Source organism: Eumetopias jubatus, unplaced genomic scaffold (assembly GCF_037043125.1).
Source record: "Eumetopias jubatus isolate StellerSeaLion01/CBP00866 unplaced genomic scaffold, mEumJub1_p1.0 scaffold_5, whole genome shotgun sequence".
Classification (NCBI taxonomy): domain Eukaryota; kingdom Metazoa; phylum Chordata; class Mammalia; order Carnivora; family Otariidae; genus Eumetopias; species Eumetopias jubatus.
In genome coordinates this window covers 3,071,216-3,097,679 of record NW_028274811.1, presented here as the reverse complement: position 1 = coordinate 3,097,679, position 26,464 = coordinate 3,071,216, and the positions used below count along the sequence as shown (strand labels likewise).

General features: G+C 52.4%; 1 protein-coding gene across 1 annotated transcript in view; it reads right to left on the bottom strand.

The window, feature by feature from the left end:
* Window positions 1-26,464, bottom strand: part of COL23A1 (collagen type XXIII alpha 1 chain) — a 305,334-nt gene that overhangs the window by 44,951 nt on the left and 233,919 nt on the right. Inside the window, exons 3-4 of the mRNA XM_088023561.1 lie at window positions 17,159-17,203; window positions 80-87 (exon numbers count right to left, since the gene is read on the bottom strand). Of these exons, the coding sequence (XP_087879687.1) occupies window positions 80-87; window positions 17,159-17,203 (53 nt within the window). The remainder of the gene's footprint in view (window positions 1-79; window positions 88-17,158; window positions 17,204-26,464) is intronic.

Here is a 26,464-nt window from a genome sequence, read left to right as displayed (position 1 = left end):
TTATTTTCATGGAATAGTTACAGAAGAGGACAAAATGTCTTATCTTTCAGGAGCAGAAAGCATCATCCAGGACACTTACGGGAGGACCTGCAAAACACAAGCAGAGAACCTACAGTCAGCATCACAGGGAGAGAGGGTCCCCTTGCCCAGGCCAGCCTCTCTCTCGCACAGCTACAGGCCGTCCCTCCTTGCAAGCCTTTGATGTTCTCATGGGCCCCAAAGCCAAGTGGCAGGGCAGAGGGGGTGCTTTTGCCCTTGCAGGGCAGGGGCCGGCGTGTGGGTGGAAATGACAATCCCACGTGTACTGGTTCCGGCGTTCATTTCACAGGGCTACGGTTGATCCCTGCCTGGGGCCCATCCGGGTCCGGTTTTGGCAAGCCAGGTAGGAATCAGACCCGTTCCTGCTTGAAGAACAAATTTTGGTGCTCACCTGGGGTCAGTTCATTTCTACTGAAGGGGAAAGACTTGGGGGAGAAAACATTTGGGGCAAAGGGCAGAGCACTCCTAAGGGTGCAATTCTGGGTGGAGCTGAGCAGACCCGCAGGGGGTGCCTGTGGCTCAGCCTGGGGTTGGGGCACCGAGTCTGGGTGTGCGTGGGGAAGCTGAAGGGGCTGAGTCCGGAAGCACAGGGGGCTGCTCTGGGAAAGGCTCGTGCAGCACGCTGACACCTGTCCCCCCCGGCAGATGAGGGCTTGCCGAGAACATTCTCGAAACCCGCAGGTGTCTTCTTCGCCTTCTGGGGTGCAAACCACACTGCATTTGACCTTCTCAGCCATCTTTGCAGGAGATGTGATAACAACACAGATGCTCAGGGAGAAAGCAGGGACTTGTCCAAGGCCACATAGTTGGCTAAGGGTTGGAACTCATCCCGGAAAGAGCTTTCCCAACTCTTGAACCCCATACACTTTCCGCTAAAGGCATGCCACTGCCAATCCAGTAAACTCTCTGCTCCGCCGCAGACCCTGGGCCTCAGTCTGGGTAGTGGGGCCGGCACAGGGAGGAGAGGACACTCGGCCGGCAGTTGGCCCACACATATTTATGGATTGCCACCTATGAGCCGCCCCCCCACCCCGGGGGGGGCAAGTAAGGGGACCCACTGGTGAGTACAAGAGGCAGGATCTCTGACTCGCAGACTTTTTTCTGGGAAGGATAGATGCTTAGGAAAACAGTGACTCAGGGAGAAGCGCACCAAGCTCCCAGCCAGGTGGGGTCCTGAAGGTGAGACATGGTTATCTCAGGGAGGAGAGGGGAGGGAGCCGTGGGGCAGGGATGGCACAGCTCCCAATGCGCCAGGATCACTGGGCTTCTGAGGGGCTGGGATCCACAGAGATGGGGCAGGGAGGGCGTGGGGAGAAGGCCAGCCAGAGCTCGGGGCCCTGTGTCCACACCATGGCCTGGGATTTGAAAGGCAGGGGGAGGCAGGGGGCACAGGCACAGAAGGGTCCTGCTTGGAGGAGGGGTGGGAGGTGGTGAGAATGGGTGCAGGGCAGCTGTCCCCGTGTAGGTGACGGTGGCCGGGACTCCGCATGCTCATAGTGGAGAGAAGTGAGTCAGAAGACACTTGTCAGTGAGGACCCGCAGGACTTGCTCATCGAATTAATGGCGTGTGGGGGGGATGTGCATGGGGCATAGAAAAAGGAGAGACAAGACAGAGATCTTTGGCTTGAAAAACTGATGTACGGTGGTGCTAATGCCCGAGAATGGTAATGTGGGGGGCTGTGGGTCCCCTGAGTCTAGACTAGGGTGGGGCAAGGCGTTGGCCCCGTGGACAGACTTTTTCACCTTCAGCTGGGGACCTCGCGCCTTGTTTTCCCAGGAAAAGAAAAGCCACTGGACGGATGCCACACGTACGTCATCTTTCTGACGCCACACGCACACACCAGCCTGCATCTGCGTCTGTGCCCAGCCTCCTGTCTGTGTCCCTCCGGGGAAGTCAGAGGAGCCGCCCCGCCCCGCCTTCCAGGGGCCCTGCACCCACCGCTGCCTCCCTGCCTATTGCATCGAGCCCACTTTCTCCAGCAGATGCTTCCCAGCAGCTCTGGAACGGCTCCAGTTTCTCCGCTGAAAGCCCTTCCTTTGCTCACACGCCCTCCTCAGCTCCGGCCCTGGCTGTCCTCTCCCTCACTGCTGGGGAGAGGGGTCTCCTGTCACTGCCTCTAAATTTCACACCTTCCATGCACCTCGTGACCCTCTGATATGGGTTCCATCCTTATCACCAGCAGAACGGCTCTCACCCAGTCCCCAACCACCTGCCTCCACATCGGTCAGCCCGCCAAGGATTTCTCCTCTTCATCCCACGCTGCTGAGCACGCCCGCCTTCTGGAAGCGCTCTCTCCCTTCGGCTTCCAAAAGGTCACGTTCCTCCCACTTCCCTGGCTGTTCAGCTGGCTCCATCCCTCCCAGCCTCATGCAGAGGCTCCTCAGAGCTCATGGCAAAGGCTTTTTTCTCTTCAGTTCTCCTCTGGGCTCATCTGTCCCTGCTCTCTCCCGTCTTCCCCAGGGATCTCATCACGCTCTTGACTACCCTCGGCAGAAGTGTCCCAAGTGGGTGCCTCCTGCCTCAGTTGTGTCTCAGAAGCCCAGACTCCCTTCCTTGAGCTGTCTGCTTGCCATCTCCCCTTGAACAGTCCCCAAGACTCCTCAAGCCAAGGTGCACAGACATGCTAATGGTCTTCTGCCCACACACATGCTCCTCTCCTGGTTCCTAGTCTCCGTGGGTGAGATTCCCTCCTGCCCAGTTGGTGACCCGGACAATGACGAGTCCCCCTCGACATGCTCTCCCTCCCCAGTGTATTGGCACATCCAATCCACAGACATCCATGGAGGGCCTGCTGTTCTGGATGCTGTTCTGGGCACGTGGGATACAGCAGTGACCATGACAAAGATACCCGTCCTAAGGAGCTCACCTTCTAGGGAGGGAGGTAGCCAAGATACCATAAGCATAACGAACAAGTACGTCACCTACGAGATGACACGTACAGCGTAGAGAGAGGCAGCGGGGCAGGGGCAGGGGTGCAAGGGGCTGGACTCTGGATAGATTCTGAAGGTAGACCCAAGCAGATTTTTCTCCAGAGCGTGAGAGAGAGGAGTAAAGAAAGATGCCACGATTCTAGGTAGAAAAACTGCAGGGATGGAGCTGCCCTCCGCAGAGGTGGGGAGACTGGGGGTCAGGCGGGTTTGGCTGGGAGGATCAGGAGCTCAGCCTTACATACACATGGCGCTCGGGGGTGTCCCAACAGTTCGAGGTTGGGAAGAAGAGAAGGAATTCCTAGAAGCGGAGTGGAGAAAGTGCATTGAGGAGGAGGAGGCTGTTGCCCGTGCCCCTCACTGCGGACAGCTGAGTAAGAGGAAGACCAAGACCAGCCCACTGAGGGCGCCTGGGTGGCTCAGGTCAGCGTCTGTCTTCAGCTCAGGTCGTGATCTCAGGGTCCTGGGATCGAGCCCCATGAGTGGGGAGCCTGCTTCTCCCTCTGCCGCTCACCCTGCTTGTGTGCACCCCCCCCTCAAATAAATAAAATCTTAAAAAAAAAAAAAAAAGACCAGCCCACTGGCTCTAGCCACACAGGGGTAAGGGCAGGGGGAGTGATGGGTGTGCAAATCTGGTTGGAGATGGTTTCCAGGAGAAGGGCAAGGAGGAATATGGGCAGCGAGCGCTTTCAAGCACTTTTGCTGCAAAGGGGAGCAAAGACACGGAGCAGGTGCTTTGGCGACATGGGGTCCAGAGAGGGCTACCTCTTCAAGAGGAGAGACACAACCATATGTGTGTATAATGGGAGTCATCCGCAGGGAGGGGAGGATCCAACATGTTGGAGAATGGGGGATTCCTGGAGGGATGACCCTGAGGATGGCACATAGAGGTGGCCCTGCTGGAGAGATGACCCTGAGGATGGCACATAGAGGTGGCCCTGCTGGAGAGATGACCCTGAGGATGGCACATAGGGCAGGGGCTGGACATCCGCATGTGGGTCTGGCATTCAAAGTGTCACTGGCCACACGGGTGCTGGAGTGCGTGTGTGGGATTTGAGCCAGAGGGGGGCGACACGGTGGGATCCGTGGGTCGGAAGATGCAGGAGATGGAAGGAATGTGGGGGTAGGGAAAGAGGCAGTGGGCTCAGGTGAATTGTGTGAATTGGGGTACAGTGACGCTGTATTTGCTGGTGATGATGAGGCATTGGTCAATACCATGGGAGGGAGGGTGGCTGGAGGTCCAGCTCACTGAAGGAGGCCTGGGTGTGCGAGGGGCTTCTGTGTGCATATCAAGATCCCCCAGAACCGACCCAGAAGGAGAGTTGGTGGGAGGGCTGCAGACCCAGGAGGTCAAACCCACAAGCAATGAGGGGGATGTGCCGGCGTCAGGGCTGACATATCGCTACTCCAATCTCCACACTGGGGCCAGGGTGCTGTGTTCAAGATGCAGATCAGAACATGGCACCCCTTCTCCCCCCAGTCTTCATTTTCCCATTGTTCTTAGGGACAAAGGCTCCAATCCCACGTCACATGCTGCGATCTGTCCCTGACTCTCCACCTGAGCCCCTTGAACCCATGGGAAGAGGGGCCGTGTTACTAAGGGGTGCTGGGCAGACTGGTGGTTATCAGGACAAAGTGAAGCTGGATCTGTGCCTCAGCATGAGCCACGATAAATTCCAGAAGGATCAAAAGACTTACAGGTTTAAAAAATTCATAAAAATCTTAGAGGAAAACAGACCCATAAATACAGAGAACAAACTGGTGGTGGCCAGAAGAAGAGGGGGATGAAGGGGGGTGGGGGATGCAGGCTTCCAGTTACGGAATGAACAACTCACGGGGATGAAAAGTACAGCGTAGGGAATATAGCCAATGATAGTGTAATAATGTTGTATGGTGACAGATGGGAGCTACACGTGTAATGAGCACACGCAACCTGTAGAGAAGTTGAATCACTATGTTGTACACCTGAAGCTAATGTAACACGGCGTGGCAACTATACTTCAATTTAAAAAAAAAAATCCTAGAGGAAAATTCCTTTCTAACCGTGGAGAGGGAAAGGCTTTTCCAACTACAGTCCCTAATCAGAAGCCATAAAATGAAAGTCTGATTCAACCATATAAAACCAAAAATGCCTACAAGGCAGAAAGCACCATAAGCAAAGTCAAAAGCCAAAGTAGGAAAAATATTTCTGACTCATGTCACAAAGGCTGATGTACCTTGATGTAAAAATACCCCTACAAATCAACTCTAAAAACATCGACAACCTAAGAGAAAAATAGTCAAAAGATATGAAGGGAGAGGTCAGAGAAAACATAAATAGCCTAGGGGCGCCTGGGTGGCTCAGTCGGTTAAGCATCTGCCTTTAGCTCAAGTCATGATCTCAGGGTCCTGGGATCGAGTCCTGCATCGGGCTCCCTGCTCAGTGGGGAGTCTGCTTCTCCCTCTGCCCCTCCCCCACCCCACCCCCAGCTCATGCTTGCACTCACTCTCTCTCTCTCTCTCACTGAAATAAATAAAATCTTTAAAAATGTAACAATATGCCTTGGAGCTTGTTCTCCATTAGAACACACAGAATCACATTAGTCTTTTTTCACAGCTGTGTGGTATTCCATTTAGAGTTGAAACGTACCTAAACGTACCTCAGCATTTCCACTGTCCTATTTCTAATTTTTGGCCATTGCAAATAGTTCTGCTATGGATATTTTTATTTTTATGTTATTTTTATTTTTTTTAAGATTTTATTTATTTATATGACACAGAGACAGAGAGACAGCTAGAGAGGGAATACAAGCAGCGGGAGCGGGAGTGGGAGAGGGAGAAGCAGACTCCCCGCTGAACAGGGAGCCCGATGCAGGGCTCGATCCCAGGACCCTGGGATCATGACCTGAGCCGGAGGCAGATGCTTAACAACTGAGCCACCCAGGTGCCCCTGGATATTTTTATATACCTGTCCTTTTAACAGATATTTGTAACACATATATGTGACACATATACGTAATACAGATGTGTTAACACATCTACAGAATACATTTCTAGAAGGATCAACGTTGTGGCAATTGGCACAAACATTTTAAGTCCTAATTAGCATTGCCAAATGGGTATCTGCTGTGATTAATTACAGTTTTAACCATCATTTCTCATATTATGAATGAAGATTCGCTTTTGTTTCATATACTTAAAGTCTATTTATGTTTTCTTTCTTTTTTTTTTTTTTAAGATTTTATTTACGTGACAGAGAGAGAGCCGGCGAGCAAGCAGGGTGAGCAGGAGAGGGAGAAGCAGGCTCACTGCTAAACAGGGACTCAACTGACTGAGCCACCCAGGCGCCCCTTACTGTTACATTTTTAAAAAGGTATGCAATAGTGTATTACTATTTATTTAGCCATTTGAGCTAAGAAAAAAACCCGAGAGGCTTTTGTTTGGATAAACATGGTACCTCTCTGGGTGTGGACACAGACAGTGTTCATCAGGTTGCCTGTGGGGAGGGGCACTGAATGGCGGGAGGACAGAAGCAGGGGGGCGGGGGGAGGGGAGACTGACTCTCTCCCCACCCCCACCCCCCGGCTCTTTGGTGTCACTGGCTGCATGTGTGGGGCTTACCAAGTCAGAAAAGGCAATAAGCTTTAACTGAAAATTGGGGGGAGTGAGGTCTGTGTTTTTGTCTGGTCCTCTGGCTGTGGCTGCCCTTTCTCACGCTCCCCTCTAAGCTTCCTCCAAGAAAGCTCAGACTGGGGGAGGGGGGGGCGCAGTGGCTGAGCCTCTGACTCTTGGTTTCGGCTCAGGTCCTGATCTCAGGGTCGTGAGATCGAGCCCCGTGTCAGGCTCCGTGCTCAGTGTGGAGTCTGCTTGAGATGCTCTCTCTCCCACCCCCTCTGCCCCTCCTGCTCAAGCTCGCTCAAATAAATACATCTTTAAACACAAAAACCCAGAAAGCTCAGACTGGGATTATCATTGGGAGCGCCCGGGGTCCTGAGCGTGCAACCCCGGGGGGCCGGCGGGAGGAGGGGCTGTAAGAGTAGCCATCGCTCACGCCCGACCTCCAGGGCTCTGGGAACTGCGCGGTTTCCCCAAACATCTCATTTAACCCACGCTGTGTCCTCCCCGGGCACAGGTTACAGATGAGAAGACAGGCTCAGAAAGGTTACCCTGCCCAAAGTCACGTCCCGCTCCCTTCGGGCCAGAACCCAGGCCGTCTGATTCTGAGCCTAACAAAGAGGGCGGAGAGAAACCGCTTTGGTAGCAAAAGCTTCCTCCAAGGTGCCCCGGAGTGTGCGTGGCACGTCTGAAGTCACCAAGCTAGTGAGGGGGCAGCCTGGGCTGGAGGCAGGTCTCGCCGGACCCCAAACCCACGGCACCATCCATGCCTCCAGAGGGGCGGCCAGCGTGGGAACGGCGGCATTCGGGAGAGTGGTCCCATCGCTAGAGGGGACAGGTCACATCTAGCCCGTCCGAGAGTCTCCAAGCACCCCAGCCGCCACCTCTCTCGGGTCCTGCTGGCCTGACATCACCAGGCCACCACTGCTTTCTATCAGCACTACCCCACAGCCTCCTAACTGACCTCCTCTGGGCCCCCCGACCCACCAACCGGCCTCTTAAAAAATGCCCAACCCTTCCCAGGGCTTCCCCTGGCACATGGAGTAGCATCCGAATTCCCCTGCACAGCTCTTCGGCCTGGCCCTGCACCTCCTCGGTGCCCATGGCCTTGGCCTCAGGATACCCACGTCCGCCCCGGCCCCATGGTCGGCAGGCTGTGGCTTTTCCTCCTTTGCCGTCACTGGTATCCATCACAGCTACCTGCTCTATTTCCCTTCCAAGCACTTATCACCATCTTTAATTAGCAACCCCATTTCCTTGGGGGTCGTTTATGGTCTGTCAGCCCCCCTAGCGAGGCCGCTCCCTGAGAGGTGGGACCCCAGCTGCCGGGCTTGCTGCTGTCTCCCTGCTGCCTTGCACAGGGCCTGGCAGGCACAGCTCTTAGGGGATCGGGGGGGACAGACAGGCAGCTCATCACCACTTCCAAGCCCTGAGCAACCAACCATGCACAGGGTTTGGGCTGTGGCGGCCGTGGCCTCTGGACACGGACGCTATGGTCTTCAGGGAGCTGAGCATCCATGGGTGATGGATTGGGCGGAGGGCTAGGCTCAGGCCGTCCAGGGGTCCCTGTTTAGAAAGTGAGGCTGGCTGCAGGGCCTCCCACGGCCCGGCCCCGTTCTGCACCCAGCTGTCCAACATGTGTGCCAGGCATTGCCTGGATCCGTTGACTTTGCTGTCAGGAATGTGGGGAGCAATGAAATAAGAGCCAGATGACTTGGGAACTAAATAAAATGGGTCAGAGTAGAGGGTTCATTGATCTTGTGGCCTCTTGAACTGAACCGATGTAGCCCAAAAGGGGTTCCCAAACCGGGAACTCTTCGTCCCTCTGGGGAATAGATATTTCCTGAGGGTTTCCCAAAGGGTATATTCCTGGAAATCAAACTGGGAAGAATATTTCCTACTGCCTGGCAGGTGCCCAGCCCACACACCGGTTGGGGGGAGCGGGGTGCGGCAGCCTTGGTACCTGAGGCCCTGTGGACAGTCTGCACCTGCTCCTCTGTGTTGTGCCTGGACTCCTGAGTCCCGCTCTGCCTGCTCCCTGCTCTCTCCAACAGGCCATGGCTCTGCGCAGCCCTCTGCCTCTCCCCACTCAGCCTGCTCCGGGTAAGAGGCCTTGAAGACCCAGCCCACCACGAAGACAGAGACCTTCAGCCATGCTTCTCTGGGGCTTTTAAACGGAGCAGACTTTTTTTTTTTTTTTAAAGATTTTATTTATTTATTTGAGAGAGAGGGAGAGAATGAGAGTGGGAAGGGTCAGAGGGAGAAGCAGACTCCCTGCTGAGTGGGGAGCCCGATGCAGGACTCGATCCTGGGACTCTGGGATCATGACCTGGGCCGAAGGCAGTCGCTTAACCAACTGAGCCACCCAGGCGCCCCTTAAACTGAGTGGACTTTTAAATTGAGTTTGTGGGTAGATGAAATGAGGCTTGCAGGTTGGCAAATCCAGAGGCAGTAATGAGTCTGAGAGCTGACACTCAGCTCGGGTCTCTGGCCCAGATTTAATTTGGCCAGTACCATCAGGGAGGATAGAAGCATTAGAACCCCGGCCCTCCAGCTGAGAAGCTCTAGATCCTGAGCAGGTGACCCCCCCTTCCTCTCTGGACTGCTACAAAGATTGAGGGACACACTGCACATGTGTAAGGTGCCCAGGACAGGGGTGGTACAGAAGAGTCACCGAACACCGATGTTGGCTAGAATGACAGCATTCTCTCTTTCTGTCACGCTCTCTCTTGGCATGCACACCCACACCTACACACAGACACACATGCGCGTGCACTCGCACACCCCTTAGATTGTAGGGCGGAGAGAAGCACAGCTGGTAGTTTTTTGTTCAGATGGCAATTATAAACTCCAGGGCAACCACTAAGAAAATTATTCCAAAAGTACGCTCCTAACTGAAAGCAGGTCTGAAGAGTGTCCCTTTGAGATGGCACCTCAGAAGGGCCCCAGCATTTTGGGCAGCACAGTCAGGGATAAGAATGCCTCCCTGGAAGTCAGGGTCAGACAGGCCAGCCTGGGCATGGAGGCTAATCTGGCAATCACCCCGTTCACACACTGTGCGGGGCAGGCCGTAGGTACTAATGAGAAGCCCGAATGGAAAGTAAACACATTGGATTTTGTTTTGTTTTTGTTACTGTTTTACGTAGGCTCCATACCGGGTGTGGAGCCTGACATGGAGCTCGATCCCAGGACCCTGAGATCATGACCTGAGCTGAAATCAAGTCGGCCGCCCAACTGACTGAGCCACCCAGGCGCCCCTCTGTGGATTCTTTTTTTTAAAGATTTTATTTATTGATTTGACAGAGAGAGAGAGAGAGAGAGAGAGAGAGCAGGAGTGGAGAGGGGAGGGGCAGAGGGAGAGGGAGAAGCAGACTCCCTACTGAGCAGGGAGCCCAACTTGGGGCTCGATCCCAGAACCGTGGGATCATGATCTGAACTGAAGGCAGACGCCCAACCAACTAAGCCACCCAGGTGCCCCTGTGGATTCTTTATATAAAAAAGTAAATAAATAAGTAGTGTGATCCAAAAGGCACTCAACACCATCAGCAAGAAGGCAATGCAAATCGAGACCACAATGAGACATCACCTCATATAGCATGGCTACTATAAAAAAATAACAAGTGTTAGTAAGGAGGTGGAGAAATTGGAAACTGTGCTCTGTTGGTGGGTTTACGTCTGGACTCTGGATTCTGTTTCATTGGTCTATGTGCCTAAAGGTGTCTGTTTTTATACCAGTACCATACTGTTTTGAAGCGTGATGCCTCTGGCTTTGTTCTTCTTTCTCAGGATTTCTTTGGGTATTTGGGGCTTTTAAAATCCATTTACATTTAATGTAATTGCTCGGGACACAGGATTTATGTGTGCCCATTTGGTATGTAATTTCTCTACGTTTTATGTCTGTTTTGTTCCTCTATGACCCATTATTGCTTCTTTTTTGTTAAACAGATATTTTCTAGTGTACCATTTTAATTCTCTTGTTTCTCTTGCCATACTTTTGGAATACTTTTCCTAGTGGTTGCCTTGGAGTTTATAATTATCATCCTAATAAATAATTTGGTTTGGATGAATAACAGTTTACTTTCAGTTGTAAACAAATACTTTGCTCCAATATAGCTGTGTTAGTTATCTCCTTCTTTGTACTTTTAGTGTACTTTTATGAAATTACTATTTCGTACATCATAAGCCCATCAATACAGTTTTATCGTTATTGTTTTACACAACTGGCTTTTAAATCAGAAGAGAGAAAAGAGTTACAAATAAAAATACATTTATACTGTCTTTCATATTATGTAGCTACGTCATGAAGCTCTTTATTTCTGTATGTGGATTTAAATTACTGTCTAGGGGCACCTGGTGGTGCAGTTGGTAGGGTGGCTGATTCTTGGTTTTGGCTCAGGTCATGATCTCAGGGTCATGAGGTCGAGCCCTGCATCAGGCTGCGCTCAGCGGGGAGTCTGCTTCTCTCTCTCTCCCTCTGCCCCTCCCCCCACTGGCACTCTCTCTCTCTCTCTCTCTCTCTTTCAAATAAATAAGTCTCTTAAAAAAAATAAATTACTGTCTCATGTCCTTTCACTTCGGATTGAAGGAATCACTTTAGTATTGCTTGTAGGACAGACTGATAGAAATATGTTCTCTCCACTTTTTTTTTAAATCCGGGCCTGTCTTAATTTCTCTTTCACTTTCGAAGTATACTTTTCCTGTAGATTTCTCTGTTAGCAGTTTTTTTTTTTCCTTTCACCACTTTGAATATGTCATCGCATTGACTTTTGGCTTTCATCCTTTTCATTAATAGCTGATTTCGTGAAAAGAAATCAGCTATGAATCTTACCAAGGATTCCTTTTCTGTGATGAGTCATTGTTCTCTTGCTGCTTTCAAGATTCTCTCTTCATTTTTTTGCTTTTGGCAATGTGGCTATGATGTGCTTAGGTGTGGATCTCTTTGAGTTTATCCTACTTGAAGTTTGCTAAGCTTCTTGGATGTGTAGAATAATATTTTTTGTTTATATTTGGGAAGGTTTTGGCCACTATTTCCTCATATATTCCTTCTGCCTCTTTCTCTCTCTTCCCTTCTGAGGCCTCCATTACATGTATATTGGCATACTTGACAGTGTCCCTCAGGTCTCTGCAACTCTGTTCATTTTTCCTTCATTCTTTTTTCTTTGTCTTCCTTAGACAGGATCATCTCAACTGATCTATCTTCAAGTTTGCTGATTCTTTCTTCTGCCAGCCCAAACCTACTGTTGAACCTCTTCAGTGAATTTTTTTCATTTTTGTTATTGTAATTTACAGCTTCAGATTTTCTATTTTTTTCAATATACTTTTTATCTATTGATAGTCTCTATTTGGTGGCACATAACTCTTCTGCTTTCCTTCAATTCTTTAGACTTGGTTTCCTTTAGTTCTTCAAACATAATTTATAATAGTCAACATAAAATCTTTTAGGGGGACCTGGGTGGCTCAGTCGGTTGAGCGTCCGACTCTTGATTTCAGCTCATGTCATGATCTCAGGGTCCTGGGATTGAGCCCTGTGTCCGGCTCCACCCTCAGCATGCAGTCTAAGCAGACTGTCCCTCTTCTCCTCCCCCTCCCCACGCTTGCTCTCTCTGTCTCTCAAATACATCCATAAAATCTTTTAAAAAAAAATCTTTGTCAAGTAAGTCCATCTGGGCTTCCTCACAGACGGTTTTTATTGACTGCTTTTTTTCCTTTTTCATTGCCATACTTTCTTATATCTTTGTGTGTCTCACAATTTTTTGTTAAACACTGGGCATTTCAAAGAATCTAATGTGGCTACTCTGGAAATTAGATATCCATCCTCCTTTCCAGGATTTGTTGTTGCTGTTTGTCATTATTGTTGCTCTTTGTTGGCTTAGGGGTTTTCCTGGACTAATTCTCCAAAGTGCATACTCTTTGTCATGTGCAGTTTCTGAATTCTCTCTTGGTTAGCTTAATGGTCAGCTGAGACAGAGGTGTCTTTTAATGCCTTGATCCAGTACGTCTCCCATTCTGTGCCAAGGGGCTCGTTGTGTGTGTTGGAACACAACTCCAGTGCTCTGCCAGGTTACAATTCTGCCTTTGCCTTCACTTCCTGCTTGAGCAGGGCCTCAAGGTCAGCCAGAAGTGAGACTGGGGCTCTCTCAGGTCTTTTGTGGACATGTACACAGCCTTGCACATGAATGTGCCTTCTGGAGTCCCAGCAATATGCTGGAGCATTTCAAAGCCCCTCTGGGTGGCTCATCCCCTAGATTTTCATTTAAGTGTTTGTGTCAGCTTCTTCCTTGTTCCAACTGGTGTTGCTACCTTAGGCAGCTGTGACGTTAAACAATTGCCGCTGAGTGTTTTTGGCAAGCACTCCGGGATAGAGCTTTTCCCAGTGAGTGAGCTCTGCATCAGGTCAAATAGAGACAAGTCCTATGTATGGGCTTTTCCTGGAAGCTGACAGATAATGACAAATCTCTGGGAATGAGCAGTTAGGACTTTCAAATTGTTTTGCTTCCTTCAGTGGCTGCTACTTTTCACAGGTACTGTGGTTGTGAGATTGATGGTTTTTAAGGCTACCATGGGGCTGGGAAATGGGCGAGTTAAAATGCTACAAACCTCACTATTCTTAGCAAGATATTTGTCTTGAATAAACATTTCTTGGGTTGTTACCAGACATTAATTTCCAGAGTTCTGAAAAGGTCTATTTTTTCCTCTAGTGTTCTTGCTGCTTTTTATGGAGAAGCAGATTTTCAGAGGTCCTTACTCTACCATTCCAGAAGTGCTTCTTCCACTGGATTTTTAGAAAGGGTTTCTTGGGGTCAGGGTAGATTAAAAACCCTAGCACTGACATGGCAAAGACAGACCTGCATGATTGGTCTTAGTTCTTAAATCCCAGAAACTTCTGGAACTCTGAGACCTAAGAATGGCCTCCACGGTCCAGGGAAGGAAGGGAATGGCAATACTATGGTCTCCGTGGGCCACGGAACAAAGGAAGAGAACATTGTTGTATGAATCAGAACACAAAACATCAACGATTATCTTCTTACAGTCATTTGCCAACTATATGGCTCCTGTTCTAGAATTTTCCAGTGGGACTCATAGAACTCTTTCCTACCCTAAGAGCCCTAGACTCCTGGGGAACGCATGTGTAATATGCATAATTAAGGGTCCTCAAATCCAAATGCAAAGGAAGCATCATTAGTAGAATGAATAAATCTCTTCTGCACATAGATGTACTTTCAAATGCATACTGGCACGAATAAATGCACAAATCCATTTAAAGCAAAGACAACAACAATAGAACCCTAGCACCGAGACTGCTGATCGAAGGCTGGCAGCTGCAGAGATGGGGTGAGCACCTCCATTTGCCTCCGCAGGTGTAGCATGGCCACCAGCCAAGCAGCATTCGATTGCTTCGTCCTTGTGTCTCCCAACCCTTATCCATCATTTACCCACCAGTCCCTCTTTCTTACTTCCTCCTCCCTTTCCTCCCTCTTTCCTGTCAACAAGCGTTTACTGACTGTCTCCTGAGTGCCTAGGGGTCCGGTCCCGGCTTTGAGGAGCCCCTGCCTTGCTGGAGAAGGACAGGTGTGCAGAGCAGACCCCCTGCAGCCAGGTGTAGAAATGCTGGGACAGAGGGAGGTATCTGGGGAAGGGGGAGCCGGGGAGAGTGGAGGCTCTTGGGGATAGGCGGGTCTAGATGGAAAAAGGATCCTGCCCAAGGTCCCTAGAAAGAGGACCCCAGAGTGCAAGAGCAGTGTTGGGCTTCTCGGGCTGAGAAATGGGGGAGATGAGAAATCCATTCCATTACAATGGAGACGCATAAACACTGCAGGGCTCTGGAGGCGTTTTCCAGGCAAAGACTCCCACGGGCAGGGTGAGCTCTGTCTGCAGGCCTGGGGCGGAGGCGGCAGCAGCAGGAAGGCATCTCGGCCAGATACTGGCCCACCAGACAAAAAGAGCCTTTCTCCCTGGGACGCAGGAAAAGGCCTGGTTTGTGCAAGGGAAGGCGCCAAAGCCAGGATGTGCATGTATGCGAAACTATCTGGAAATAAACAGGGGGCCCCGCCAAAGTTAATCCGAGAGGGACATCTGCTCTGTGCTGCTCACACCATTCCCTGACAGGCAGAGAATCAGGACCCCGTGTGGGAAAGGTCACTGAAGGGAGGAGGGCCTGCCTACCCCTTGCCCAGCAGCTGACCTTACACAAGACATCCCCTTGGAGCCTCAGTTTCCTTATCTGCAAAATGGGGATGATACCATATTTTTATCTTTTGCAGGGCCCTGTGAAGGTCACATTAGATGAAGAACTTGAAAGGACCCAGCCCAGAGCCCAGTAAATCCTTGTCTTTGACTTTTAGATTGTCTTAAAGTGGAGGCCGAATTCTAAATGGATTTTTGAGGAAGCTGAGTAATATTATACTTTATCCTAAAAAAAAGTCCCTAAGTATTCCTCATTTCCTTCCAAAAAGGACACCAGAAGCTTACGATAAAATGCAATGAGACCTTTTACAAGGGTAGAAAGGAGAACTGAGTGATGCTGTGTGTTTTTGGAGAGCTGGTAGTGTGTGTGTGGAGGGGCGTGGGTTGTGGGTGATTACACACAAAACCCAGAGTAAAGAAAAGTCCTAGCAATCAAACACAAAAGAGCCTTCAGCTCTGGAAGTCAAAGGGAGCAGAGATCCATGAAGGGCATTTCCTAGCAGTGAACTCTAGGGAGCTTGTCTGTAAGTCCTCTGTATAGGGAATGAGATAAGGCAAGCATGCAGTGGTACAAGGGGCAGGAAGCCCGTGCCCAGGGCCCGGGAGAAGACTCAGAGGCGCAGAGAGAACCTGCCCCGTTTCCCCGCGGGGTGCGATCTGCCTGGGGTCCTGGTGAAGCTGCTTAGGGGCTGAGCATGGGTGCGTTCATTCCTTCCCTGTTCTGTGCACCTGCCTTCCCTGAGCCTACTGTGTGCTGGGCTCTGAAGACTCGGGGTGAGAGCCCCCAGCCAGCCAGGTTCGAGAAGGCTTTCTCTAGATATAAGGACAAAAGGGTAGTGAGCTTGGGCCGAGAGTCCAGGTAGAGGATGAGACACCCTGGGCGGGCTCAGAGTGGGAGGCTCCGACCCCCTGAGTGAAGCTGGAGGTGGGGGACATGGTGGGAGGAGAGGGGAGAGCCCCGAGAGGCGGTGGTGGCCTGGACAGAAGGGGGCACGGGTCCAAGGTGTTCGGAGGGGGAGACTGTCCGGGACTCGGCGTGGGAACGGGGAAGGAAGGCATCGAGGATGCTGCCCTGGGGTCTGCACAGGGAAGCAGTGGCCAGAGGTCTCCCTGGGACGGCAGGGAGCCAGAGAACAGCAGGTGGGGGTGCTGGGTTTGTGGGGTGCTGGTTTGAGGGGTGCTGGGTTTGTGGGGTGCTGGGTTTGTGGGGTGCTGGGTTTGTGAGGTGCTGGGTTTGTGGGGTGCTGGGTTTGTGGGGTGCTGGTTTGAGGGGTGCTGGGTTTTGGGGGTGCTGGGTTTTGGGGGTGCTGGGTTTGGGGAGTGCTGGGTTTTGGGGGGTGCTGGGTTCTGGGGAGGGGTGCTGGGTTTTGGGGGGTGCTGGGCTTGTGGGGTGCTGGGTTTGTGGGGGTGCTGGGTTTGTGGGGTGCTGGGTTTGTGGGGTGCTGGGTTTGTGGGGGTGCTGGGTTTGTGGGGTGCTGGGTTTGTGGGGGTGCTGGGTTTGTGGGGTGCTGGGTTTTGGGGCAGTGCTGGGTTTTGAGGGGGTGCTGTTTTGGGGTGCTGGATTGGGGGTGCTGAGTTTTTGGGGTGCTGGGTTTGGGGGGGCACCTCCAACCTCAGGGCCCAGAGATGACTGGGGTGGAGGCGTCGAAAGCATCATGGGGGAGCCGGAGCCCCGGGGGTGGCAGAGAGGACAGAAGAGGGCCACGGGCAGGCTGGTTTGAGAGGCAAGTGGGGTCCTAGGGAACAGGTGGAGAGGGAGGGCTGGGAGATGTGGAGTACATGCAGGCTGGCGCCGAGCCAGGGACACTGCGGTCGGCGGTGACTCTGGCCAAGCTGACGTCACCGGCAAGGCCGTGAGGAGACCAGAAGCCTGGGATGATGGAAGGCGAGGTGGGGAGTGGGCGTGGGGGCAGGGGGGTCTGGAATCTTCACGGTCTTGGGGGTTGGGGCTGTGCAGGGCGAGTGCATTTTGGGTGAAATGAAGGTGGCCGGAGGGAGGGGGTGGCGAGTAGAGGTGAGTCTGCGGGTTGTGTGGCAGGGAGGTCGAGGAGTCAGGGGAAGGACAGTCCAGGTCTGGGGAGGGCAGGGGACGCACCCAGGAGGGCCATCGGCAGCCCCCACAAAGGGAAGAGGATGTTTCAGGGGCTGACAGTGACCTTCAGGGAGTGGCCAAGGGCACAGAGGGACTGTCCCTAGAACTGCAGATACCGAGAAGCTAAGGCAGTACTGGACCCATGCCTCGGGGGACAATGGTCAGCTGGAAGGGAGAGGAAGGCCTGGCTCCGGGTCTGAGCATCCCGAGTTATGGGGCAGGGTGGGGACCAGCACCTCCGGCCAGGGCTCAGGTCAGGTCTCAAGGTCAAGGGCAGACTTCCAGGGCTGGGTTTGGAAACCAAGAAAACCGGGGACTCACCGGGGTCGCCTCTTCTTCCAGCCTTGCCGCGCCGTCCGGGAGGGCCTGGGCAGGAGAACAAAGACAGACTGGTTGAGAAGGGAAGCCAGCAGGCTTGGGTGCAGCCCACCCACCCCGCGCCGGTGCCCACCGCCCACCGCCCTGCTGGCGGCATCCTTCCCCTTCCTCGCCATCCAGTCACCAGTCTTTCACGAGTCATTCTCCACTCCCAGAGACTGACTCCCTGGAACTCCAAAGGCAGAAGAGTCTGCCTCTGAGAAACTGGATCTGGGAGAATAGAGCCGAGCGAGGTTGGGAGTCCTTTTACGAAAGCCCCGACAAACGCTTTTTAATATCCCCCAAGGTAAAATGTTAGAGACGACACACCACATACACTACCGTGGCCTTCCAAATGCCTGAACTCAGGAACAGCAGGTACTGTTCTGTCCACCGCCCTCCAGAACCTTCCGCACCCCTCCCCCACAACCCCGGGGGAGCGGCTCATGAATTTCTCGTGATTGATTGCACTTAAGGTCCACCCCAACGCATCCTCCGTCCATAGGCTGTGAAGCCTTTCTGAATTTGTGATGCGGACCACCCTGCCTCCACCTTCTCCCCACTATGCTCACGTCAGTCCCCAGACCCAGCGACCACGATGCTGAAGGAGGAGAATGCCGACCAGCCCCCGGCCCCGAGTCAGGGGATGTTTTCTCAGGTGCTGGGGGAAAAGGTGTGCAGAAGTGAAGGTGTACGTACTAGACTGCCGTTTGAGATGCATGTGACACCTCTCCGTCCGTGGTGCCCACCGGCTGCACACTGGCCTGCTGGGGCCCCGGGGGCGGTAGATCTACAGGCTCGGTCGGTATTGCAAGGAACTGCTCTTTCCTATGAAAGTCATCCTTAACCTCCCTCCCAAATCCCCGGAACAACCAAAGGGAAGAAGCAGAGGCTGTCCATGAATCAGGTCCGAGGCAGGATGGTTTACTAAAAAATTCACGTGGGTGAATTTTGAGCCTGGGTGGCTCAGTCAGTTGAGCGTCTGCCTTCGGCTCAGGTCATGATCTCGGGGTCCTGGGATCTAGTCCCATGTCAGGCTCCCTGCTCATCGGAGAGCCTGCTTCTCCCTCTCACTCTCCCTCTGTGCTCTCCCTCTCTCAAACAAATAAATTAAATCTTTAAAAAAATAAAAATTGTATGTATGAATTTTCCTTCTTTCCTCCTGGTTTCAAGCGGGCAGTCACTGTGCGCCCCAGACCAGGGATCGGGACGGAGTGGAAAAGCAGAAGCAGCCCAGGGCCAACGGCCCTTCTAGACTTTTGTTCAGGAGAGTCCTGAATGATGAGGAGGGAGGGTCTTTAAGGAAAAGAGAGAGAGAGAGAGAGAGAAGAAAGACTCCTCTGGATGTGGAGGGGGCCCCTTTGTGCTATGTTCCACCCTAAAACCTTTGCAGGTGTCTGGGGGTGATCGTATGTATACACCACGTATTGTTCATCCATTCATCTTGTCCGGTGATGGATGCTTGGGTTGTTTCCACCTCTTGACTATTGTGAATAGTGCTGGGATGGACATGTGGGTAAAACTACCACCTCAAGATCCTGTTTCCAGTGCTTTTGGATGTATACCTACAAGCAGTAGGTATATACTGGGTCATACAGTAATCCCATTTTTAATTTTTGGAGGAACCTCCATATCGTTTTCTATGCTGACAACACCATTTTACGTTCCCACCAATGAAGGCTTCAATTTCCCCATAGCCTTGTTGACACTTGGTTTTTGTTTTATATTTTATTTAATTAATTAATTAATTAATTTATTTTTTGGTAGTGGCTGCCCTAAGGGGTATAATGTGATACTGCATGGTGGTTTTAATTTGCCTTTCCTTAATAATTAGTGTTGTTGAGCATCTCTTCATGTGCCTGTTGACCATCTGTATGTGTATATCTCCTTTGCAGAAATGTTTAGTCATTGCCCATTTTTTAGTTGGATTTTTGTTGTTGTTGAATGGCCAGAGTTCCATTTTCTGGATATTAACCTCTTATCAGGCACATGGCTTGCAAATATCATCTCCCGTTCTGTAAGTTGCCTTTGCGCTCTGTTGACGGTTTCTTTTGCTGCATGGAAGTTTTTAAGTTTGATGTAGTCCAATTTGCCTATTTTTGCTTTTGTTGCCTTTTTAACCTTTTGAGTTAATTTTTGTGTATGGTGTGAGGTAAGGGCTCTGAGTCATTCTTCTACATGTGGATATTCAGTTTCCCCAACACCATTTGTTGAAGAGACTGTCTTTCCCCCGCTGGACAGTCTTGGCCTCTCTGTTGAAGATCATTTGACCATATAAGTGATGCAGCCCTGAGTTCTGAGAGCAGAAATTCCTGCCGGTCATATGGCCCTTGTTTTTCCTCAATACCCGACGCAGACCTTGAGTTTTGTGCTGGAATCGCCCATGGGCCATGTTGACTTGGCACGGCCGAGATTCTGGCACTTTCATAACAGACAACAGCTCCTCACCCTGGTGAGGGATTTGCAGCTTATGGAGCACCTCCAGGTCCATGACCTCAGTTGAGCCCACGCCGCTCGGTCACCTGCCAACCTAACATCTCTATGTGAATCTCACCAACATCTCAGGCCCGTTGTGGCCAAAACATACATCCCGGTCTCCTTCCCAGCTCCTGTGCGCAGCTGGCCTGGTATTAGGCCCTTTCTCCTCTCTGGGCACATCTGTTTTCAGGGAGAGCGAGGGTGTGGGAATGGGAACCCCACTGGCACACACAGCATCATGCTCCTCTGCTTGTAGGAGGGAAAAGGCCCACTTTCACTCACAAGGCCCAGGGCGCTGGTCACCGGCTTCTGAGCTTTCACCAGGCCACAGAAGCTCATGCTCGGCTCAGCAAGGCTGCTTGCCTTGGGTCTCAGGCTGAGATGAGGGACAAGGCAGGAAAGGGGCCCCCAGGTGGGACAGTAAGCCAGGCTCTTCCTGGGTCTGAAAGCTAAAGCACACCATGGTTTCCTGCTGGTCATTACTGGGTACGACTATAAAATTCTCTGTCTGCGTTAACTCAAGCCAGATGAAGACATTTGCCTTCGCTGTGGTGGCTGAACGAATGGATTGGTCTGGTGGTTCTCCTGGGTGGCATGGTTAGGCAGAGGGACCAAGGAGGAGGGGTGCTCACAGGCAAGCAGCTGCCCAGGCAGGGTGCGGTGCCCCGTCTCCCAGAGCCTTTGGGGAAGTTCCCAGCAGGCCTGGAGTGGGGCAGGGCCTGGGTATCCTCAGGCATCCAGGGCCTGTGGGGCTGCAGGCCCAGCAGGCTGGACAGGACTCCCAACTGAAAGGGCCTTGGTAGAGGAAGAGAATGAACCTGATGCTCTTGAACCCTCTCCCAGACCAGCCCAAACCAGATACTAGAGGCTTCAGTGTGAACAACTCACAAATCGACAACTGGTCAATCTTTTGTGCCAATAAGCAAAAGCAGGCCTCTGGCCCAGTGGTTTGCCCCAGAACTTTCTCCTTGCTGTTTTTTCTCTTTCCCTTCCTTTCTCCAGTGGGAAAACCTCTCCCACCATCAGCACACACTCAGACATTCAGGCTGCCCTGGGAGGCATCTGGGAGTAGTAGGTCCTGATTGGCCTGCTATGTACAGATGGGAAAACTGAGGCTTTGAGGGGGAGGACAGTTCTTGCCTAAGGATGCTGTTGGGAAAACGGTTCCAGCTGGAAAATCTGCGCATGATGAAGCCCAGACCGTGCTGTTCTCCCCTCCGCTGCGTGGGACCCACACAGCGGTGGGGGATGCCACCCACAGGGGTATCCGTGAGGTGTGGGCAACACACACCAGCCAGGTGGGGGCAGTGCAGGATGGGAAAGACATGACTGACATGGAAGCTGTTTACCTGGGGCAGGTTACTCAGCCTCTCTGGGCCTCAGGTTCCCGACCCACGCGGATGGAATTTTAGGGGAGACGGCTGCCGTGCCGAACTACTGAACAGAAGAGCACGTGGCATAAGCGCCAGCTCAGAGGCACAAAAAGGGTGCCTATTGGGGATCCCAAGAAGTAACTGGCTGGACGGGCCTTTGGGCCTTCAGAACATGGCGCCCTGATGTCAACAGCCTCCTGTGTGTCCCCCAGGGTGGGTAAAGCCTAAGACATGGCAGCTGCAGGTCAGTGACTCTGTGGGCAGGGTCTGAGTCCCGACGCATGGACAGGCTGGGGGTTTCCCATGTCCCTCCTCATGGTCTGTCTGGGGACCTGGGAACCAGGATGCAGGGGTTGCATGGCCTGGGGATGGGGTTTCTCAAAGACATCCCGAGGTTTCAGGCCCAGCCTGAGCTCCAACTTGCTGCAAAATGATTCTGGATGCCCGTGACGACCATCTGCCCAGTAAGTAACCATGGAGGATGATGGTTTTCTTAAGTACCGTTTGAAGCCAGACAACATGGAACCATTTCTAACTCATAAAAACCTCATCTCTGGTTGGGCTGGAGAACTCACGCACTGACCAGATCCAATGTGGGGCCCACACCCGGAAAGGCTCTCTTGGAGGTCTGAAGCCTGAGGAGGTGGCTCTCAAAGTGGTGGCCTCCTCGAGCCTCCCTGGCACCAACGTCCTCCAGGACTCCTCCTCCAGCTATGTCTGCCTTATTACGGCCTGGACATGTGGGGGACAGCCTGCCCAGGCCCCCGTGTTCTCCAGGTCACCCAGTCCTCGGCCCTTCCCATGCTCCTCCGAGGACAGAGGCTTTTGTGCAATTCATCTTATTGAATCTATACACAGTTCTAGAAAGTGCTTTATTTTTTTTAAGATTTTTAATTAAAAAATTTTTTTCATTTGACAGAGAGATACACAGAGAGAGAGGGAACACAAGCAGGGGGAGTGGGAGAGGGAGAAGCAGGCTCCCCACGGAGCAAGGAGCCCGATGCAGGGCTTGATCCCAGGACCCTGGGATCATGACCTAAGCAGACGCTTAATGACTGAGCCAGCCAGGTGCCCCTAGAAAGTGCTTTAATCTCTTCCCACTCTCTTCTCCCTCACGACTGGGGAAAAGGAGACTCAGAGACGTCAAGAAATGTTGTCAGAGGTAACAGCCAAAAGGTGGAAAAACCCAAATGTCCACGGACGGGGCACGAGATGAAGAAAATGTGCTGTGTTCACACAATGGAATATTATTCAGCCTCAGAAAAGAAGGGTGTTCTGACACGTGCCACACCACGGACGAAGCATGAGGACGTCATCTTAAGTGAAATACGCCAGTTGCAAAAAAGACAAATACTGTATGATTGATTGCCCTTATGTTAGGTGCCTGGAATCATCAAATTCAGAGAGACAGGAAGCAGAAGGGCGGGTACCAGGGGCTGGGTGGGGGAGACGGGGGTCAGTGTTTAATGGGGACGGGGCTTCTGTTCGGGAGGATGAAAAAGTTCTGCAAATAGATCGCAGTGATGGTTACACAACACCTCGAATATACCTAATGCCACTGAATTGTCACACTTAAAAATAGTTAACATGGTAAGTTTTAAGTGGTGTGTATTTTACCAAAAGCTAAAACAAAGAAAACAAATGCTCCCAGGGTTCTCAGCTCCCAAGGGCCGGAGCATGAGTGTGAACTCAGGTTGGCCTCTTAGAGACCACAGAAATGTCGTTGGCGGTGTGGCTGACGGCTGTCCACAGGTGAGTGTCTGCCGAGAGCCTGGCCTATGTAGTCACGGGGCATGATGGTGTCCCCGAGGTCACACAGTGAGGAGATGGCAGAACAGGGACTCGAACCCAGGTCTGTGTGACTCCAGCGCATGTCCTCTGAACTCCTGGGTTGTTGTGACCAAGGCTGAGTTCTTATCATCATCCCAGGATGCGTCCAGAGCCTCCTGCAGCCTTAGGACCTGGCCCTCCTCATGGGCACTGGGGGCCCCTTTCTCTGACCCTCTTCCCAGAACTCTGGGAAGGAGCCTGGGGGTCAGGTGGTTTGAATGCTCTAGACCTTCAGTCTGGAGCTCCTTGCGTGCAGTTGCCCGAGGCCCCGGGGGCCATCGTGGGGGTGCGTGCTGAGCAGAGGAGGCAGGGGAGGTCCCTCGATTTGAGCGGCTAAGACCAGATCATGAAAACACCTCCCAAGACAATTTTGTTTTTTAAGTTTCAGACCAATCTTGGAGTTGGAAACTCTTGCTCAGGGGAAGGGAAGTGTTCTCCCTGCTCATTTCCTTGCCTGGGCTAACAAAGCCCCCTGTCCCTCACAGGAGTGGGGGCAGGTGCGTCCTATGGACACCTCGGGGAGGGTCTGGGGGCCACGGCCCTCCTGGAGGGGCTTTGCCTCCTGTAGTAGCCGGTCACCTGGCAGGTTGCTTGAGCTTGGCCAGCATCGAGGGCCATGTCATCCTTCGGGAATTAAAATCACGGCCTCTTACTCAGCAAATACAGCTCATTGCAGGACTTTATTGCGCCCAAAGGCTCCACCATACATCATGCTACGGGGAGCCCTGCTGTGTTTTGGAAGGCCCTCAAGCAGTTTGGAAAACCAAGACCACAGGCTGCTGGGGTGGTAGGGAAAATGTTTGTTTGGGACGGGGATTGTGTCCAGACTGGTGACAGATTCCTACAGTCCCCATGACCAGATCGGGCAAGCCCACTTAGATATCATGCCCTTCAGTGGCTGAATGAACAGGGCCCATCTTGCGGGGGGGGGGCAGACTGGTGGGGGACCCCAACCTCACATTCACAGAGGGCCTCAAATGTGGACCCTCCTGTTCTCTCCAAAGGAGCTGATAGTAGCGGACAGCCCTAGAGGCCCCCTGATGGTGTTTAATAAAAATAACAGGGAGGAACACCATTTATTGTTTGCTCTACGGTTGGTACCAATCTCGGCTCCACGGTATTGACCCATTTACTCTTCACAGTGAACCTATCAGGAAAGCTACCATTGTCATCCCCATTTTATAGAAGGAGAAACTGAGGCGCAGAGAGATGAACTGACCTTCTGAGTCATACAGCTGATAGCAGGTGGGGCCGTGCAGTGTAGACCCCGAGCGTGTGCATCCAAACCCTGCTGCCTGCCTCCCACACAAGGAGATGCTTGTTGGAGGTGAGAGGTGCCCACCAGTCCACAGGTTCCAGAACCCTTTCTTGGTATTTATTATAATTATAGTTTTTAGAACATGGGACCCACACACAAAGGAAGGGGGCTGGGGATGGCTCTCAGAGGCCTGTGAATTAAATATTGAATTAAAAGGCCACATGTTGCCACCAGCACCAGCCTGTACTGACTCCAGCCGGATTCTGGCATGCCCTCCTCACGCCATCCGACGCACCCGCTGTTTCCAGGCTGCTTCCTCTCTGAGTCAGGAGCGGCTTTAATAAAGTGTTTAAAACAGGATCAAGGAGTTCAGACCTATGACTCATGCCGGTGGCGCACTGGACCCAAGGGTCCCGGAGGGAAGGGCTCCCATGAGGTGGGAGCAGTGAGCCTTGGGGGGGGGGGTGACCCGCTGCCACCCGCTGAGTGCCTCTGCCCTCTCTTTAATCCTGCTCATCACTCAGAGATGTGGGTGTGAACAGGGACAGAGACCAAAGGAAGGTGACCTGTCCAAGTCACAGAGCTCATCAGGAGCTGAGGTTTGGGCCAGCACCAAGGCTGCCCGCCTCAGTTCCTTATTTTCGGGGAAATGGACCGTGGTTGAGGTACCAGCGCTAAAAATATGGAATGTCTCATCCAGAGGCAAGAGCAAGAAGGACTCGGGAAGAAGCAGAATGTGGGTGGATACTTTCTGGATCAGTGATGGGGCTCACGGAAGGGCTTCTGGTCAAGGGATGTGTGTCTTAGCCCAGAGATTTCAAGGGACTTCTTGAAGAATGCTTTTGAGTGACAGCTGTAAGGCACATGGGTACCCCATGTTGGGGTTACCTGGTCACAGGCCATTCTTTGGGCTTGGCAGAGCCCCCTCCCCACTGCCCTTGGCTCGGGCTATGGAAGGGATGAAGCAAACTCACAGGAAGAGTGAAAAGCCCCTTGGAGGGGCCGGGACACACCATGGTACTTCCCTCCCACGGGGCTCAAGACACACCATGGTACCTCCCTCCCACGAGAGCATCTCTGAAGGCTGAAGAGGCCCTGACCTGCCCGCTGGACTGGAGTGGAAGGAAGGGGAGTTTAGGGAGGGACTCTGGAAAAAAGAAGGACCTTCCTGGGCTCTCAAAGGTGGAGGTTGAGAAGTTGCCCTGCATATGGAAAGCGCTGGAGCCAGGCTAAGAAAGGTACTGGATCCTAAGGAATTACGGCTGCGCAGGTGGGGAGTACATCAGGGTCACCGGCTGTGGGAAGCTGCTGTTGGGTGGGAGGGCCTGGGGTGACCGGGGCTTGGCCAGACCCAGATCTATGCTCATACAGATCAGCTTCTCCCCAGAGCCCATCATATCCCGAGATTCCATTTCCTGTTGGAGAACAGGATCCAGGGAGGCACACAGAAACCAGCACCCCCCAAATAAACCAAATTCCTCAACTCTCCGTGCACCCCAAAGCCTTAATCACTGACACATGGGCCAGGGTATCCCTCCGAACTTAATGAAGGCCAGGATTTATTGCTTTCAGAGAATGAGATTTTAATTTAATTTTGTTTTATTTATTTTTTAACTTAAAAAGCCATTTGTAGGAGCTTTGATTTTCATGAGAATTCCTCATAACCTGCAGGTTACAAGCCCCGCCCTGTGCCACGCAGAAGGTTCTAGAAAAGGGCAGGTGAGGCCAGGCAGCTGGAGGTCTGTGGAGCGTGGCCAGCATGGTGGCTCAGGAAAAATCTGGCCACTTAGCATGAGCCACCTGCTCCAAGGTGACCTGACCCGAGGGGCCCTGGACCGTGGACCCCTGGCTGCCCAGGACAGGAGGACAAAGCTCTCTGGAGGGAAAGGCGTGCCAGCCCCCAGCAGGGCCCAGGCGGCTTTACCTTCTGCATCTAGTAAATATGGGGGCAGGTGGGCACGAGAGTGACCAACCATTGTAGCGTGCCCAGGACTTTTCTGGGACTTCCAGTGCTAAAACTGGGGCAGTCCGAGGCAAACTGGGATGGGCGGTCACTCCAGCCCGTGAGGAAGGAAGGAGGCTCTCAACACTGCCTATGTACCACCTGCTTCCCCCCCACTTCCCACCCTCTGCCACATGGCCTTCCTTCTGCTTCTCAAATCTGCTAGGCCTAGTCCTGCCCCAGAACCTTTGCACGAAGCATTCCCTCTGCCTGGCGCTCTCGCGCATCTCTATGCGGCTGACTCCTAGCTGTGCTTCCTGGACATCTTCCCTGACAACTGTCTAAAAGTGCCCTGCCCCCAGGGACTCTCTGTGATGGTTTCCGGTTTT